The sequence below is a fragment of the Microcebus murinus genome, chromosome 15, assembly GCF_040939455.1.
Source record: "Microcebus murinus isolate Inina chromosome 15, M.murinus_Inina_mat1.0, whole genome shotgun sequence".
Classification (NCBI taxonomy): Eukaryota; Metazoa; Chordata; class Mammalia; order Primates; family Cheirogaleidae; genus Microcebus; species Microcebus murinus.
This window is the reverse complement of record NC_134118.1, coordinates 24,506,275-24,524,151: the sequence shown is the minus strand read 5'-3', so window position 1 is coordinate 24,524,151 and position 17,877 is coordinate 24,506,275. Positions and strand designations below refer to the sequence as shown.

The window sequence follows — 17,877 nt, the reverse complement described above, 5'->3', positions numbered from 1 at the left end:
GCACAAGTACATAGAAGTAGAAGGCAGAGGAGTCAGAGGGCTGCAATAGAAGAAGAACCAGGAGAAATCCAAAGATTAAGAAAGACTCAACCTGCTGTTGCTGCTTTGAAGATGGAGGAAGGGAGCTAGGAGCCAGGGTGTGGCAGCCTCTAGAGCTGGGAACAGCCCTCAGCTATAACCACACTGGAGAACTAGGATCTCAGTTTTAAAACTCCAAGGACCTGAATTCTGCGATCAATGTGAAAAAGCAAGGAAACAGATCCTTCCCTCGAGCCTCCAGAATGGATTGCAGCCTGCAGACACCTAGATCTTAGCTCAGTCAGATCGAATGTTTGACTTCTGACCTAAAGATCTGTGAGATAATAAATGAGTTTTGTTCTAAGTATCTGAATTTGTGGTAATTCATTCTTGTAGCAGTAGAAAGCTTATATAATAAGGATTTGGTGCAAATGTTGTAATGACATAAACTGTGAAACCGTGGTGGGTAGAGAGGGTGTGTAGGCTACTCTACTGTGCTGAGCAGACTTCTGAGAGCTTGGAAAAAGCCAAATTAAAGGATGAGGATTATTAACAATTTTATTGTACAAATAAAACTTGACAACCACATGCCAGGTAGAGGGGATACAGTGGTGAACAATAACAGAATTGATAATTAATAGCAGTTTTTTCTTAGTATCCATAAATTGAAAGGAATGGTGGTTTGATATCCACCAATCATCAGGGTGAATATATCCCATTCCTAGAGATGGATTCTACAGTGGGATTAAAAATATACCTGATGTTCTTCTAGCTCCCTTCTTCCCAATTCTTGTTTCATTGACAGTCTTAGGCTATTAGCCTCACTTCCTAGAGACCTTGAGCACAGGAAGATTGGTATTGGTTCCAGGATCACTTACCGCATTTATAGGGTGGGCACACCTGTGCTGTCCTATTGTTAATTTAGAGTTTTCCCTCTAGTCCATTCCTGAGTCCTGTGTGATATGGTTATAGTGAGTTTAATCTCTAGACCAAGACACCGTGCAAAGCCAACCCAAGAGTGTTGGATGTAAGGCTCTGACAATCAGCTGTGAAGGACTCAGGAGGGGTGTAGCCCCTGCAGCCACCCACAAGGACCCCTGCCCTGTGGCTGCTCTGGGAAGAGAACCTGAGGGCTGCACATGGTCCCTTCCCATGGGGAAAATGAGGCTGGAAAAGAACAGGCAGGTGGTCAGGGACTGAGGCTGAGCATCTGCCAGCTGCACAACTTACTGTATGAGTTACAGAAGTCACTTAATTTTGCCCCCAATCAACTGCCACATCTGCAAAATGAGACTACCTCACAGGCTGTTGTGAGGCTGAAATGAGTGAAATCCACTTAGTGAATTAATTTAAAATACACCCAGTGTGTTTTAAGTTCTGTAATGGTAGTTATTGTTCAAATCCCAGCTGTGTCGTTCACTAGCCATGCCACCTTTGGAAAGTTAATTCACTTTTGTTTAGTGTTTTTACTTGTACAAAGGGGATGATAAAGTGGCCCCAAACTCAAACCACTGTCGTATGGAATAACTGAACCAGTAAAGTGCTTCAGGCTGTGCATGTAGCTTCATGGTTGTGATGGTTGCTGTGGATGGGGAGGCTTTCAGCTCCAGACTGGGCAGGGAGAAGGGGACATGTCACTTCACCTTCAGGCTCCCTAGTTTCATTAGCTAAGCCTGGAGTCACTGGAGTCTCCAGGGGAAGGTCAGGAACTAGGTCAGGAACAGAGTCTGGCATTCCCAGCCTCTCTGTTTCTTTCGGTGCTGGGCAAATGGTCAGTGCAGTGGGCTCCAACGTCAAAATTCTGAAAACAGGACACAGAGGCCCAGAGAAGGAGGTGTGCGGGAAGGTGTAAATATGAGATCCATCCATGGCGTTGTAGAAGGAGACCTCCCCAGTCTCATAATCCAAGAAAACCCCCACTCTTTTAGGTGGCCCGGCAAGCGTCAGTTTGGTCCTGGGTTCAGTGAGAGCTCGATAGTTATTCTCACCAGACTGTCCCATAGTCCAGTATCCATTCTCGGGTATCATTTTGACCCAACCTTTTCTCTCCACATTCCTCCTACACACCCCGATGTGCCACTCTTGCCTGTCCCCCACCTCCACCTCCCAGTAATGTCTCCCTGATGTGAAGCTCTCTCTCCCAAGCACGCAGTAACGCCAATTAAATCTCTCAGGAATGTCTGGACGGTCTTGCTCCTCCTCCGCACGCTGCAGACCCCTCAGGTCCTCAGACAAAAGGAGAATGGGGTTTGCCGAGTCTGGATCCAGAATCACATTAGCTGCAGAGAGATATAGCATTTGTCTGTGGGGTCAGCCATTTTCCTGGGCCTCAGAGCCTCAGCATACAAGGCTTGGGCCTTGCATGGGAGGCCAGAGTCCAGAGCCTGGTGTCCCCAGCCTCCCCTGCATGTGACTCTGTCATTAATACCATGAGAGATAGCCCCAGGGTTGTGTACAGTTGGGAAGGGGAGGGTGAAATGAGGGTTGCAGTCTGCCTACCCTGATATCCTGATTTCCTGATCCTGCCTCAGTAAGCAATGGGCCTCCTCTCTACATTTGTCTTGCTTCCTTCCCAAAATTGACACTGCCCACTTTGTTTTATAGTCATACATCTAACTTTCCGTGTTCACTCTATTAGTCATGACCTGGATGAGTTTTCCTTTTCTGCCATCTATCTTTCATATCTTTGAGCTTTATTTGAAGCATTTCCTCACCTGACAAATGGGGAATAAAATACTAATTTCTAGGCTTGTATAAGAGAACAGTGTACTTTAATCAGCCCGGACAGGGCATGAAGATAGCCGGCATGTGATGTTATAACAGCTGCCATGCCTGCTCCATGCTAGCGTCTATGTTGGGGGCTTTATATGCCTCCAGATTCATTCTCTACATGTCACCTTTATCCACTCTGTTCTGGGCCCCAGAAATATGTCCTCTATGGACAGTGCCACTGGGCTCCCATGTCCTCTGGTTTCCTGTTGGGTTAGGCCAATGGTAGGCCCTGGCAGTAGATTGGAGGGAGAAAGAAGAGTGAAGAACAGTATTTATTTTCCCTGCTTCCTCCCAGAGAGCAACAGATGGTGTTTCTCTGAGAAAGGCCTGACTCTTCTCAGGCAGCCCTCCCTTTCAGCTACAGTGTCCTCTGGGTTCCTGGCCCCCTGTATCTAATCTTGAAGTCTGGGGGTGGAAACTGCTCCCCACTATTGGGAGCCATAAGTCAGTGTGCTTTCTCCTGTTGCTTTCTCTTAATCTTATTTTCTCCAAACTCTCTTAAAATACCCATTTTGAACATGCCGTTTTCTTATTAGATTTTTGGAATACATATTCATTACCTTCTTCAGTCTTCACCTCAATGCCCACAAAATAGGAATTACAATCATCTAAAAATGTGGAGGCCAAAGGTCAGACACATTGAATCCTTCGAGCATACACAGAGCCAGTAGGTGGCATATGAAGACTGGGCAGGCACTGCCTTCCCTCCTTGGCATCTCCCATCCTCACTGTCCCTGCAGAATTCTTCAGTCTGTGTCTCCTGCCCCTCAGCTCCACACTTCCTGCCTCTTCCTTCCCATGAAGGTCCGTGGAAGCCCAAGACAGCAATTCTCCCTGGGTCCCTATGCTCTCAGCAGGCAGGGTCCTGGAGATGGGCATGCTTGCAATTGCACCCTCATGTTGCCCACCCAAAAGTCTCCTTGTCATGGGGACTTTTCTTCTCCAAACCTCAAGAGTTGGAGAAGAGAAAGGGATCTGGTCCCTCAGGCTGTTGGCCTAGGGAACATACAGTGATTTACTCACCAGCTTGGAAGAGGGCCACTTTCCATTCTGAAAGGAAGCAGACATAGATAAGAAAAGGTCAATATTTCTATTCTTTCCCATCCCATTCTTCTCACTCAGTCTTTTCTCTCTCCTTTTCTTGAGTGGCAACTTGTACAAAATGGTGGGCTCCCTTCCCTCTGTCAGGAGGGGCTACCAGAAGCATGGCCAGGGTTTGCTAGGGTGTGTGCATGAGTGCCAGCAGCCTCAGGCTTCTCTCAGAGGCTCCTGAAAAGCAGAAGTGGAAGCCCCTACTGAAAATGAGCCTTTGAGTTAGATCTGATTATTCCAAGTGAGAATGTCAATGGGTGACAGTAGAGAAAAGGCTGGAACACTCAGGGCACGTGTCCCAGGAAACTCAGAGAACATGAGTGTCACTCACCATGATAGGCTGGAGAATTCCCACCAACTGCAATGAAAGAAAGGTAGAGATGTCACGTGAACTCTGCCCTTCTGCCTTCTTTTTACATCCATCTAATCTTCTTTTTAACCACTCCACTCTTCCCTACCTTCTCCCTCTGCATGTTCAATTCTCTCCTCCCTCTCTTCATTCATATCACATCCAGGAATATCACACTAGTGACACCACAGGCAGTGTGTTATTACCTTCCTGATGTGGTCCAGCTGATCTATTCAGTATGTATCTATATTCCCATACTTGGGTATTGCTGTCACCATGTCTGTAAGTGTGTATGTATGTATATACATCTGTATCTATCTGTATTCTTTCCTACCTTCTTCTGAAAATCATCTGGGAAACTTAATGAGAAATTTCAGGGACTAATTTTTGAAAGTAGTTACAATAAATCTATACCAACTGAGCCACTGTACCTACTTCTGTATATGAGGAACACTTTTCTCCCTCCTTCTTTTCTGATCTTCTCATTCCTTATAATCTCCCATTTTTCTTATTTCCTCAACAGCATATCAATTTTGTAAAGCAATTAGTCAGGTTCCTGGCATAGACAAGGCACCTCATCCACCTCTTCCCCCTTTCTTCTCAAGTGCACCCCTGGATATTCCTTAGTGTCTCTCAGGACTAAAAAGTTTGTAGGCCTCAGTGGAGGGAAATTGAAGGCCTCCTTTTTCTGAGAGAGAGAATGAGAAATACTCTCCTTCTGGGGGTTTCTCCATGACCCACACTTATTTTCTTTCCCTGTCACAGGGACCACAGCCATTCCCCAAGCCTGGGCAGAGTTAAGGGTTGGAAAATATCCAAGCAGAGAGAGTCATAAGTGATAATTGGAAAGAAAATGCCAGAGCCACTCACGAGCCATGTACTGGATTTTTCTCCACTCTGAAATGGAATAAACAAGGAAGAGTCATCAAGGTACGTAAAGCAGGGATAGGAAGACATGCTTAGGTGTCTGGAGAAATGGTAACTTACTGAGTTCTTCCGTGAGTTTCTCTGGAAAATAAACAGAAAACATAATGAAGTGTTATGGGAGAGAGGATTTTCTGGACAACAAACCTTAAAAACCACCCAGTGTGAAGGTGGGGATGTGGGTGAGGTCTCTGGGCTCAGGCCTGTAACCCAGGCACTTAGATTTCCTCGTGGGGCCAGATACCTCTTATGTTTTGTTCCTGCTCTGTTGCACTCCGTGCCAATTCTCTCATCTCTTGCTCTCTCTCTTTCTCCCTCAACAGAGTCTTTTTTTCCTCTTGTTGTCGCCACAAGAAGTAACCCGCCACAGCAAGAAGCAGCAGCAAGATGGGCAGGCTCCCTGCCAGGGCGGCGATCCAGGGTTGGGCGCTCCTGAAGAAGGGGTCTGCAAAGGGATGGTCTGTGGGCCAGGGGCCTGTGCCTCTGTCTTCCCCGCCCGCAGCCTGAGCTTTAGCTGCTCCCCCAGGAAGGGGGGCACGGAAACTGTCTCATGAGGTTAAACAACCTTTCTCTTCCTAAAGTCTCCGACAACTTTGGATAAGACTTTGGTAAGCCCTTACTACAACCTACTACCATTACTTCTCTTGAGATGTCTGCCTCTCCCATGGAAAGTGAGTGACTTGAGCACAGTCATAACATTTTTTCTTGTTTAATTTTTCAATAGGCAATACATTTATATGGTTAAAAAATACATATATAAAAAGCCACCCGAGTTTCCCACCTACCCAGTGCTCCCTCCCTCCCTCCATTTATTAGCTTCTCATTAGTCAGCATAAAAATAATATGATGGTTAGAAACATGAACTTTGGTACCAGAGGGCCTGGATTCATATGCTTACTCCTCCTGCACTTGACCAACAGTGTGACCCTGGACTAATTCTTTAACGTCTCTGTTCCTAGTGCCCTAATATCTAAAACTGGGTAAATGACAGCACCTACCTCCTGAGGTTAGAAGAATTGAATTAATGCTTATAAAGTGCCCGACATATAGTGAGTGTTATACAATTGCTTGTTAAATATAAATACAAATGTATTCTTATTTTGCCTCTTATTTATACTAAAGATAGCATTCTATACACAGTTGTGAATTCTTGCTCTCTCTTTGAAGAGTGTGTTTTGGAGATCTTTCCATATTAGTATGGAGAGAATTATTTCTGTTTTCTTTCACAGCTGTGTGATCTTTCCTTGTATGGAATTTCGGTATCAGGTGAACATTTGTATAGTTTCTAACCTTGTGCAATCATAATAAGTGCTGTAAGAAATAGCTTTTTACATGGATCATCTCTCACAAATGTAAGCTTATCTGTCAGATAAATCCCCAGAAGTGGACTTCTGTATCAATAAATATGTGGTGTGAATAGATATTGCTCTATAGCCCCCAATAGAGATTCTGCTTATATATACCAAGAATACAAGAAATGACACAGCAAATGCCTGAGAGTTACTGCCTCCCTGCATCCTGCCATCAGATGTGTTATCAATTACCTGTTTTATTTTTTGCCAATGTCATAAAAATGCTTTAATATACATTTCTCTAATAAGTGAAAATGAGCACTGTTTTGCATGTTTATGTCCTTTTCTGTGAACTAATAATTCATACTCTTTGTTAATGTTTTTACTAGATCGTTTTAAATCTCCTTATATTTTATGGAAATTGGTTGTTTATGATATGAGTCATAATTATGTGTGTTTTTCTCATTTTGTCATTTAACTTTGGTTAAAGATCTTATCTTGACCATTTTCCTCCAATTCCAATTACCTGCCACGGTTTCTGGCAGACAGAAAATGTTCAGTAAATATTTGTGGCATGAACAGCTTCATGGGGGAGACAAGCTCCCCCAAAGCAAGGAGAAGGCTCCAGGTCCCTGCTTCAGGCCTTACATTCACTGCAGAGACTCACAGCGGAGACTCACACATTGCCCCACTTTCAATAGCCATAGCTCAGCTCAGCTCAGCACAGGGGAAGCAGGGTACCGACCTGCGACGGAAATCCTGGCTGTCTTTTCCTGCTGGAGGAGGGAATTTCTGATGGTACAGGATACCCCCTCCCCGGAGCTTCCTCTCATGATCACTGACGCTGCCATTGCATACAGGCCCACTTCGTCTGCAACCACAGGTGCTGCCACAGCTGGGATGACCTCCCCTTTGGCATCTCTCCACTGGACGTGGGGCTGGGGGTACCAGCCGGTGGATCTGCACTCCAGATGGATCCCTCCATCCTCATAACCCTTCATTTCCAAGTGAAGATCAGCACCCAGTGCTGTGGAAGGATAAATCAGTCTAAATTTGTAGGAGCCTCCAGCATCAGGGAGAGTCTCAACAAGAATCAACAACACACTCACATTAGACCATTCAAGGAGGATTTCACTCAGGAGCTGTTTGCAATAGTGTGGTCACAGTGAGGGGAAAAGCTACGTGGGCTAGTGCAGTGCCCCAGGGCCAGAAACAGTGGGGCTATTACCACTCACCCCTAACCCAAAAACAGGAAAAGAGGGAGCTATCTCTGATCAGAGAGAAATATGAACATTGCCCAAACTACAACAATAGCCAAGCACCCGACACTGGCAATAAGGGACTGCTGCTCTTTTACCAATTAGATCTTTAGTCTGGCCCTAGACTCCTTCCTACAAAAGATTGATTAAAGTTCCCACTCACAAGATTAACCCCCCTCCCATCTTCCTGATAGCATCTAGTAAAGAGCTGAAGCCCACTTCTGCAGACCCTCCCAAATCCCCTAACACAAGCCCAATTTCTATGCTAAGTCTTCTCTAACACCTTCTGACTGAGGCGCCCCACAGTTCTCCATGGTGTGTGCTCTTCCTTGCTGCAACTAGTAATAAACACAGCTCTTTCCACTGCAGCTCCTTGGATGTCTCCTTCCTGGGGGTCACTGGCTGGAGAACACTAGCAGCAGATGCAGCCCCTATGCTCAGTCTCCCAGGGCCCACGGTCGGTGCACCTGCTGAGGCCACAGACGCCATCCGGTACACAACTAAACCAAAGCAAAGTAACTGTGTACGTGTCACTGAAGAGATGAATTATTTTCCTTCCCATCCCCTGTCTTTTGTTTCCCTTCTTAGATCCCTGGGGGCTGGAGAGAGGAGGGTATTTTTCACTTGAGACCGTAGGGGACAGAAGGAATTCTTCCCAAGGGAAAACCTATGCCTTTTTCAAGGGTCTCAGAGCAGCTGAGTAGGAAGACAGTGCAGGCAATTCCCAGGGGGCAGCCAGCAGTGCTCTGCACTGGATTTGAGGCAGGAACTCTTGCCCAAGTCCCATAGAGGAACAACCTCAGAGCAAAACCCGGGGGCTCACCTGCTACCTTCAGCTCCACGATGGCTTTTTCATAGAAGTTGCCATCTTGGAAATAACACAGGTAGTTTCCACTGTCAGAGGCTCTGACATTGTGTATTCGGAGAGCAGCCTTCCCTGCAGTGATGTCGTCTCGTAGAACGGAAGTTCTCCCGCGATACTCTGGGGTCTGTTTGTCTTCCACTTCCTTTCCACCGGCATACACGGCCACTACCTGCCTAAGGCTGGATCTCACCCACCTCAGCTCCATGGTCTCTGCGCTCATTGTCGGGGACAGGTGACAGGGCAGATCAGCGTCTTCACCTACCATGGCCAGGATGGGCCCAGGGGGTCCATGTACGGCAAACTGAGCTGGTCAGCAAAGGGGAAAAGCACCATCAGAGGGTGTTGGCCATGGAGCCATCAGAGTAAGGTTTCTCCTTGGCAGGGAAGGAGAGGTATAAAGAACCTAGAGAGGAACAGGATCCTAACAGAAGTGCCATTTGTCTCTTAATGGCATGTGAACTTCGGTTTGGGGTGGAACTTCCATGTATGGAAGGACTCAAAGGATCTAAGTGGGCATTAGTAGGTAATTGTCTGCTTCACACAGATAAAAACAGAATTAGCCGGGCGTGGTGGCTCACGCCTGTAATCCTAGCACTTTGGGAGGCCGAGGCAGGCGGATTGCTCAAGGTCAGGAGTTCGAAACCAGCCTGAGCGAGACCCCGTCTCTACCAAAAATAGAAATAAATTAATTGACCAACTAAAAATATATATACAAAAAATTAGCTGGGCATGGTGGCGCATGCCTGTAGTCCCAGCTACTCGGGAGGCTGAGGCAGTAGGATCGCTGAGCCCTGGAGATTGAGGTTGCTGTGAGCCAGGCTGACGCCACGGCACTCACTCTAGCCTGGGCAACAAAGTGAGACTCTGTCTCAAAAAAAAAAAATAAATAAAAACAGAATTATACCTACCTGAGCAAGGCGTGAGCAGCTGGACCAAGACAAGGCAGGCAAGAAAGTCGAGCAGGAAGAAGTCCAGGTCACTTGCCATTTTCATCTGATTCTATTTAAAAACAAAAGCAAAGCTACAGATCTGTACATACTTGTATACGTAAATGTCTCAAGGTCTAAAAAGATGCATGCTAAACTGAAGACTGGAGGTTTAGCAAGTAAAAGGACACTTTGGCCTTCTGTTCTTATTACTTTCAAAACTATATTAACGCTTTAAATTTTAAAAATTTCATATACTATTTAATAATTATTGTTATGTGTAATTTTAGTGAATGGAACTTATTATTAGGTGCTCAGTAAATACTAACTCCTCAACAGTTTCCCCAAAAGGAAGAAGCATGAAGCCCACAGTCATGGTACCTGCTGCTGGGGGTACCTGGGTCTGGCAATTGCCTCTGAGAACAAGGTCTGCAAGAGGTGTGGGGAGGGGTGAGGAGGCGGCAAGGGACAGGGTCTGTGTAGCTGGCTGTCCTTCCACCCTGACTGGGACTCGCACTCACCCTTGGAATAAATATTGCATTTCACTACATCTTCTGCCCCTCAAAACTGCTCTTTATGCTGCTAGGGTTGGGGGAGATTATTATTATTGTTGTTGTTATTGTTAGTCCTTGACCTAACAATTTCTGTGCTGTCTTCAGAGTGAGAAATTAGTTGTTGTTGTATTTTTTAGAATATTTATTTTTCTTTTTCATGATTATAGACAATTAGGGAATAAAATTTTAAATTGTATGTAGTGGTAATCATATATTTTACTATTGCCAATGTAAATTTTTCTGCAAGGGCATTAACAAGGTATTCTTTGAGCCAAAAATTCCATTTATACAAATTACTGTTGAAGAAATAAAAATCAGAAATTAACTCAAAGTTTAGGCTACTGAACATGGTAAAATCAATAATAGCAAAATGTAGCTGCAACTAAAACATCCCAAATAAAGAAATGGTTAAGTAAATAATGGAAAAGATAGTTTATGTTTTGAGGAAATGGAGAATAGAAAGAAAAACAGATAATAGCCCCTAAAAGATACTAAACAAATTATAATGTATGGATTCAATTTTGTTAAAATTATAAATAATCAATCTTCATTATAAACTGAATTTCTTATGGCTGCATGGAAATCTCTTTTAATGAGTGAACTATGCATTGTTTATCCACATTCCACCTGTTGTATATGTATGTTGGTTCAGATTTTTCTATACAATAAACAGTTCTGAAATGCACACATTTATATATAAATCTTTAGGGCATATTTCTTTTTACAACCTCTTTGAATAGATGCCTTGTCTTGGCCAGAATAGACTTTAAGGGTACTTTGCTCCTTTCTGACCATGATACATTCTTAAGAATATGCAGTTGGAATTTTTCTTCACTCAGGATGTCTCTCTTTCAATCCACCAAATCCCAACCTCTGTAAATCCTCATTCTTTGCACTACTACTCCACCCTTCCCAGCATGCTCCCATATGTGGCGTGTGTGTGCGTGCGCACACACACACACACATACAAGCTCCTCACCCTTTTCTCTGTCTGGGTACTTCCTGCATGCTTGCTCTCAGCTTGTCAGCCCCCCTTCTCCTCCCAGGCCCTGTAGCCCTGGCTCTGATCATTTTTCCTCACTTACCCCTTGGTATTCTCATCTGAGGATCACAGCCCACAGAATAAAGGTGATTAATAGTCCTCCATCCTTTCTATTATGGTTAAGAGGCTCTTATCTGGAAGAAAAGAAAAAGAAAGAAAGGAAGCAGAAACTGCTCACTCCTGTGAGAAACAGCAAGAGTCTGTCTTTGGAAGAATTAGTATTTTGATTGGCTCAGAGGTGGAGTATCTCACCAGTTGCTAGGTAGAAACCATTGGGGAAGGTTAGAATGAAAACTGAAACTATATTGAATTGTTCCCATTGAAGAAAAATTCCAGGCCCTACCTCCTTTAGTGTTTGTGTTTCTTGGTCTTTACCTATTTAAATCATTCTTGTGTGTGTATATATGTAAGTATTTATTCATATTCTTTTATACCTTCTTCTTATGCCTTTTAACACATAATAGAAATTGATCAGAATGGAATAGAAAAGTAAAAAGATTTTAATGTGAGAACAGAGAACAATGTGCATTAATTAAAATGCTACTGTGATATTTACTAACATTTGTTTGCAGGTAGATGGGTACATGGAGGAGGAGGATCTCTTACTACAGCGCCTACTGAAAGTAAGAATGAAAAGAAAACCAGACACACTGCACCATTTTAAGCACCTCTGGCATCCAGGTCTAGGATCCATTACCAAATATCATAATTTTCTGGTTTCCAGAGTCAGTGCTGCTTGGCATGTTTTACATATTTCAGGAAATTCTTACTGCAACTCTTTCTGAGTATTTTCATTCACCCTAAGCTCCTTGTTGGTGCTATATTGTATTTTCATGTGTATTTGTTTCTCACTCTGCCAGTGTATTCATTGAGGTTAGACTCCAGCTAGGCTGTGAATGCTGTCTGTGTATGAGATCTGTGTGACAAACTGGTTCCTCCTGTGGCCTAAGACCTCACAAGACACTTTATTTGGTTTGCAAGATGGTGATACAGTCCTCAAAGCTCCTAGGGCTTAGATGTGATCTGGACTGATGGAATCTGATTATATCACAACAGTTTGAATTTAGGCTCTATGGTTAAGTTGGCTGGTCATTTGTGTAATATTCATTCCCCACTTTTTCTTAGTAATAAGGCTTAATTTTCTTGTGTACTGCAATGTTCTCGTCCCTATGTAGAGAGACAAAATTAAGGGACTACGTTTGAACCAATGTTTTGTAGGTAATGTTGTAGCATTGTGCTTGTCCCAGATACCCTTAAATGGGGAGACTGAAACAGCTGAGAGACACTTACTCCCTACTTCCTTCTTCCTTGTGCCTAATACATAGGCTTTGGACATGAAGGTGCAGCAGCTGCCTTGTGCCCCACAACCTTGAGAATGGAAGCCAAGTGCTGAGACAGTAGAGAATGAAGACAGAGTAGGCTGGGGCATGGATGACATTCATGAGTTGCCAGACTAGCCTTGGACAGCCACTGTTTGAATTCATTTTACATAACAGGAAAATAAACTCTTGTTTTAGCCAATAATATTTTTGGCCTCTGTTATCAGCAGGAAACACAATTCTCCCTTCCCTTCTCTCTGTCCCCACTAGTTTGTCATGAAACTTTCCAAACATATAGTAAAGGTGAAAGAATCTTTAGTGAATACCAATGTATCTACCACCTAGATCAAGGGTGTGGAAACTTTTCAAGTTGGAAGGCTGCATTAATTTAGCTGCAATCAAATAAGGCCACATTCAAGAAACTTCAATTAGATATACTTTAAAATGTGCATTATTTTGTAAAAATCTAACTACTATGTACCTAATAATTTCAAAACTGGAAAATATTTATTAATTTTAAAGTTAACTAACATTTTAATGACATTGTTATATCTTCCTTTTGTTGGAAAGCATTTGAATATTTAGTTGCAGCATGGCTGTTGGTAGTTTCAGTTGATCCTCTAGATGGGTATCAATCATCTGTGACCTTAAGGGTTTCTTCATTTGGGGTAGGTAGGAGAATGTAGATTCACAGTACTAAGTGGCTGAAAAGCAAGAAAGCATTTTTTTCAGGCATGTTGCCAAAGGTGTGGGTATTCTACTGCATTTTTCCATATTTCAATTGGATTTTTCTTAGCATCAAACAATGACTTTAAAATGTCCTCTACTGAGAGCTCATTCAATTCCATTTGTAGTTCATCAGGTACCTTGGTGATACCAACTAGAAGCTGAAATGCTAATTTGAGTGTAATGTCATGATTCTCAAAGTCAGTGAACATTTCATTGTATTCTTCAATTAATAGGTCTGTAACAGCTGCATATTCTTCAAATGATTCACATATATCATGCTGCTTATCAGTGGCTTTTGCTAACTGGGGAAAATGTTCATCCAAAATTTCCTTTCATGGAAATATTTTGAAAAAAGATAGCTTTTTAAAAAATGCTTGCATTTTTTGTCACATATCATACATAGACTGAGTTTACCTTGCAAAGAAATAGTCAAATCATTTTGATTTGACATGATATCACTCAGAAATGCTTCATTCCTATAGAAATCTTCTTTCAATAATTCACATTGATGATTCTGTTCTTAAAATTTAACTAGCTATTCTCTCAGAGATAACATTTTGGTTAACACCTGTCCCTGCGATAGCCAACACCCTTTAGACCAATACAGCAAATTCACACTGAATACCTCAGTGTTCAACTTTAGCATATTGGGAAACTGATGATGCCGTGTTGCATTTGCGGGAATACAGTTAACAATACTTACAACGTCTTGCAAAGTTTCACTTAAAATAGTACCTTTAGCACAGAGATTTTGGTGATGTAAGATTTTATACAATGAAAAGAAAGCATTTGGATCTGTTAATACTTTTTTTTATCTGTACAATAAACCCTTCATGTTTTCCCAGCATGGAATTTGCACTGTCTGTACATACACTCAAAATTTGGACTAAATATACCAAATTCAGTCCAACTTCACGACATTTATCCTGAAAGTTGTTGAAATTATCTATTCTCCGTGTTCTGTTGACAAGAAAGGCCAAAGTACGTAACACTTTTTGGCAAAGAAAATCTTCTGTTATTGCTGGCATGAAGTATAAACCCTTTGTGGAGTCAATAGCATCAGTTGATTCATCCAAAGTGATTGAATAATATATATTTTCCTTTTGAAGTATTGTAAGAATTTGTTCTGTTAACTTGAAGTTTAATTCATGATGCCAATCAGTGATGGTTCTCCTTGAAGGAGGCAGTTGTTTGTACTCTGAAATGTTATTGGGGTCTAAGCATCCTACAACTTTAACAATGCATTCTTTCACAATTTCTACATCATGGAATAGCTTCCCTTTTATCCCTGAGTATATGAGGTATATTGCTTCAGTGGCATTATTTCCAGGTCTTATTGCTGCTTGAAAGAATTGTCTTTGCTTTTGCTTTTCATCTTTTAATTTCTACAATACAACCTTTTATGCCTCTTCCTCTAACTTAAAATATTTGTGGTCTTTATGAGTGTTATAATGCTGAGTAGCATTGAATTTCTTTAATGTTGATATTGGAATATCATGAAGCAAGCAAATCATCTTATCATTAGCAGAAACAAGATAATATTGCAATTCCCAATCATTTAAAAAATCCATTTTCTTCCTTCGTTGTTCTTTTGGTCTTCTTTGATGTGATAGGCTGTTAAGCAAACAAAATTAAAAATACTGTCAAGCTATGCAACTATTCACAAATTCCACTTCAAACAGCACACTATTGTCAAAGCTGATAATAGATTGGTGTACTTGAATCCCATAAACTCTCGCCAACCAGCCTCTTACAGTATTGATGCCCAGTCAGGCCGGGGAAGTTAGAACTAAATTATGAGCATAGCAGCCATCAATTTAGCCCTAATAGCTTATTAATTTTCTAATTGTGCCAGGCAGTCTGGGAGGATTATTTCATTGAAACTTATTTTATTATTTGGTAGTTTAAATAGGTTCACTTTAAAAATAAAATGAAAATATAAAAGGTGAACCAAAATGTATTAATACAAATAAAATGATTTATTCTGTAAAATTTGGTTTCAGTCAAAAGGCCATACTTAAGGATCTAGAAGGCCACATGTGGCCTTAGGACCACAGGTTCCCCACCCATGACCTAGATTGTACAAGTAACATTTTACTGAATTTTCTTAGTTTATTATAATCCATCCCTCTCTTCATCTCTTATATATCTATCAATCCTTATTTATTTTTTGTTTGTTTTAATTTTAAATTCAAAACCTATCAGAAGCTTTGCAGCTTGAAATTATATCTGTACTGTTATGAAGTAAGCAATGGGCTCTCTCTCTGATATACATAAAACCAATACTGCGCCACCAGGTTTTGAGAAGAGAAAGGCTTTATTGCAAGTCAACTGGCAATATTCAGATCTATCTCCCTGAACTGGTGCCTGGGGGCAGGTTTTGTAGGAAGAGAGTAACAAGGCTTGATCTGATTGGATCTTGCAATGATGTGATGCTGGGAGGCATGATATGACTGGATCATGCTGTGAGGGGTGATGCTGGGCTTGATCTGATTGGCTCATGGATCATGCAATGAGGTGTTGGATTCTTAATTTGATCAGCATTCCTTGGTGAAAGCACTTAGGTTCCACCCATGGGTGCAGGCTTGGTTCATCTGGGCATGCTCAGCTTACATGACCTTCAACCTGGGGGTCCATGGCAACTGAAAAACAACTCATCATTTTATTGCACAAAATAAGTAGGGCTGGTTCTGTGTTTATAGTAAGAATGGCACATCCAACTACTACCTGGAGGATCCAAGTTACTTTGACGCAGAGAAGTAACCAAGGTGCTGAGATTCACAGAAGTTTCTGGGCCAGGAGTAGTGGCTCATGCCCATAATCCTAGCACTTTGGAAGGCCAAGGCAGAAAGATCTCTTGAGGCCAGGAGTTCAATACTCAACTTGGGCAACACAGTGAGACTCCTTCTCTACAAAAAAATGTAAAAACTAGCTGGGTGTGGTGGCCCATTCCTTTAGTCCCAGCTACTCAGGAGACTGAGGCAGGCCACTTGAGCTCAGGAGTTTGAGGTTGCTCATGATGATACCACTGCACCCCAGCACAAGCAACAGAGTGAAACCCTGTCTCATAAAAAGGAAAACAAAATAAGAAAAGAAGTTTCTGGGCCCAATACTTCACATCTCTAACTTTGGTAGTTTCTCATCCAGTCCTTTCCACAAAGCCCTAGGAGAGAAGTCTTGGGGCAAATGGATGTGAAATGGGACAGAAAAAATCCACTGATTTAACAAATTTCTATTGAGAACCTACCATCTAGTACATCTCAGGCACTGAAGTTTATAATTGGTGAAGAGAGGTTGAAGTATGTAGTGGATGCTAAGTTACCTGTGTGACCTTGGGCCAGTGACCCAACCTCTCTGTGCTTCAGTTTCCCTATCTGTAAAATAATGATAATAAGAGTACTTGACTTTTTGTGTTGCTGTTACAAGGATGAAGTGAGATAATACAAGCAATTTACTTACAACAATGCCTCACAAAGAATAAGTCATAAAGATATATGCTAAGTAAAAAGTAAACTTGATCCTCCTTCTCAGAGTTGTTAGCTTGCAATTATTCCTTGAGGAGAATGAAAAGGCTCAAATTGACCCCAAATGAATGTAAAACTGAAGGGTGGGCTTCGACTGCTAACTTTAGGAGATGGGCCCAATAGAGACCGAAAATAAGAGCAAACACTTCTTTCCTGTAGGAAATAGATAGGTATGTACACATACTTAAGAATAATTCAAGTTGCTTTTGTCCAGCAATTGCACTTTTAAGAATGTATCTGAATGACAAACGCAATTCTGAAATTTATTCTGTAGAAGTGATTAAAGCTATGCACAACTTACACACAAAGATGTTTATAGCAGTATCATTTGCAACAGGAAAGAAAGAAAACCATCTTATTATAAATACTATAATATTAATGTTTAATTAAAAAAACATATGATGGAACAATATATATAGCAAGGTCCAGTTTTCATGAGATAAACTGAATGGGCATGTATTGATATAACCATCTTAAAAGGTTAGAGAACATGCATTTAACTGTTGATGAAGTGTTATATTTTAAGCAGGAAGCTATTTACAGAAAAGAGAAGTAAACAAATTCACAAACTGGAATAGACATCATGAAACTCTAGGTTGAAAAATGATGTAAGGGTTGTTGAAATTGCCTGATGGAGGGTGTGTTGGATTCTTAGAGATGATCTGATGTGGCATTAGGTGTAAGAATGTCAGATGTAAAGTCATGTCCCAAACCAGCAGGGTGTCCTGGAGAAGTGAGTCTTCTCCCTGAGCTTTGTTATCTCCAGGATTTCATGTGGGTTGAAATGAAATAAAGTCCTTATATAAAAAGACTGTGAAATGGTAACATCTTTCTGCTATTGTTCCATTATGTAGAAATTAAAAACAGACACTGCTAGTGTCTGTTTTTAGCATCAGTCTTTCTTTTTTCAGTACTTTGTGAGAAGATCAAGGGGAGACATTCTTCTCCATTTCTTTTGTCCTTCTATCAGTATTTCTTCTCTCTGCTTTCTTTTGAGTTTCTTTTTCAGTTTCCAGCTGAAAAAGATTGTACATCCACCAGATGCACAATCCTAACAAGAGTCTATCATGGTCCTTCCTTATCATCTGCACCACTCAGCCCTGGAGCACCATACACTAGCCCCAGCCTTTGTCCAGCCCCTTGGAAAACTGGAAAGGAATCAAAGCTCTGAGATCAAAGGTCAGAGGGGCTAAGCCTCCATTGCTGGCTAGC

The 17,877-nt window shown here is 41.9% G+C and overlaps 1 protein-coding gene across 1 annotated transcript; it reads right to left on the bottom strand.

Annotated features, from left to right (window-relative positions):
• Positions 1-558: 558 nt before the first annotated feature.
• On the bottom strand, positions 559-11,289 carry BTN3A3 (butyrophilin subfamily 3 member A3). The gene is given in 11 exon segments (XM_076010523.1): positions 559-1,617; positions 1,619-2,297; positions 3,814-3,840; positions 4,214-4,240; positions 5,102-5,128; positions 5,219-5,239; positions 5,400-5,600; positions 7,193-7,474; positions 8,530-8,877; positions 9,480-9,570; positions 11,137-11,289. Coding segments are annotated over 10 exon segments (1,830 nt in total). The 5' UTR covers positions 9,565-9,570; positions 11,137-11,289; the 3' UTR covers positions 559-1,484.
• Positions 11,290-17,877: the final 6,588 nt, after the last annotated feature.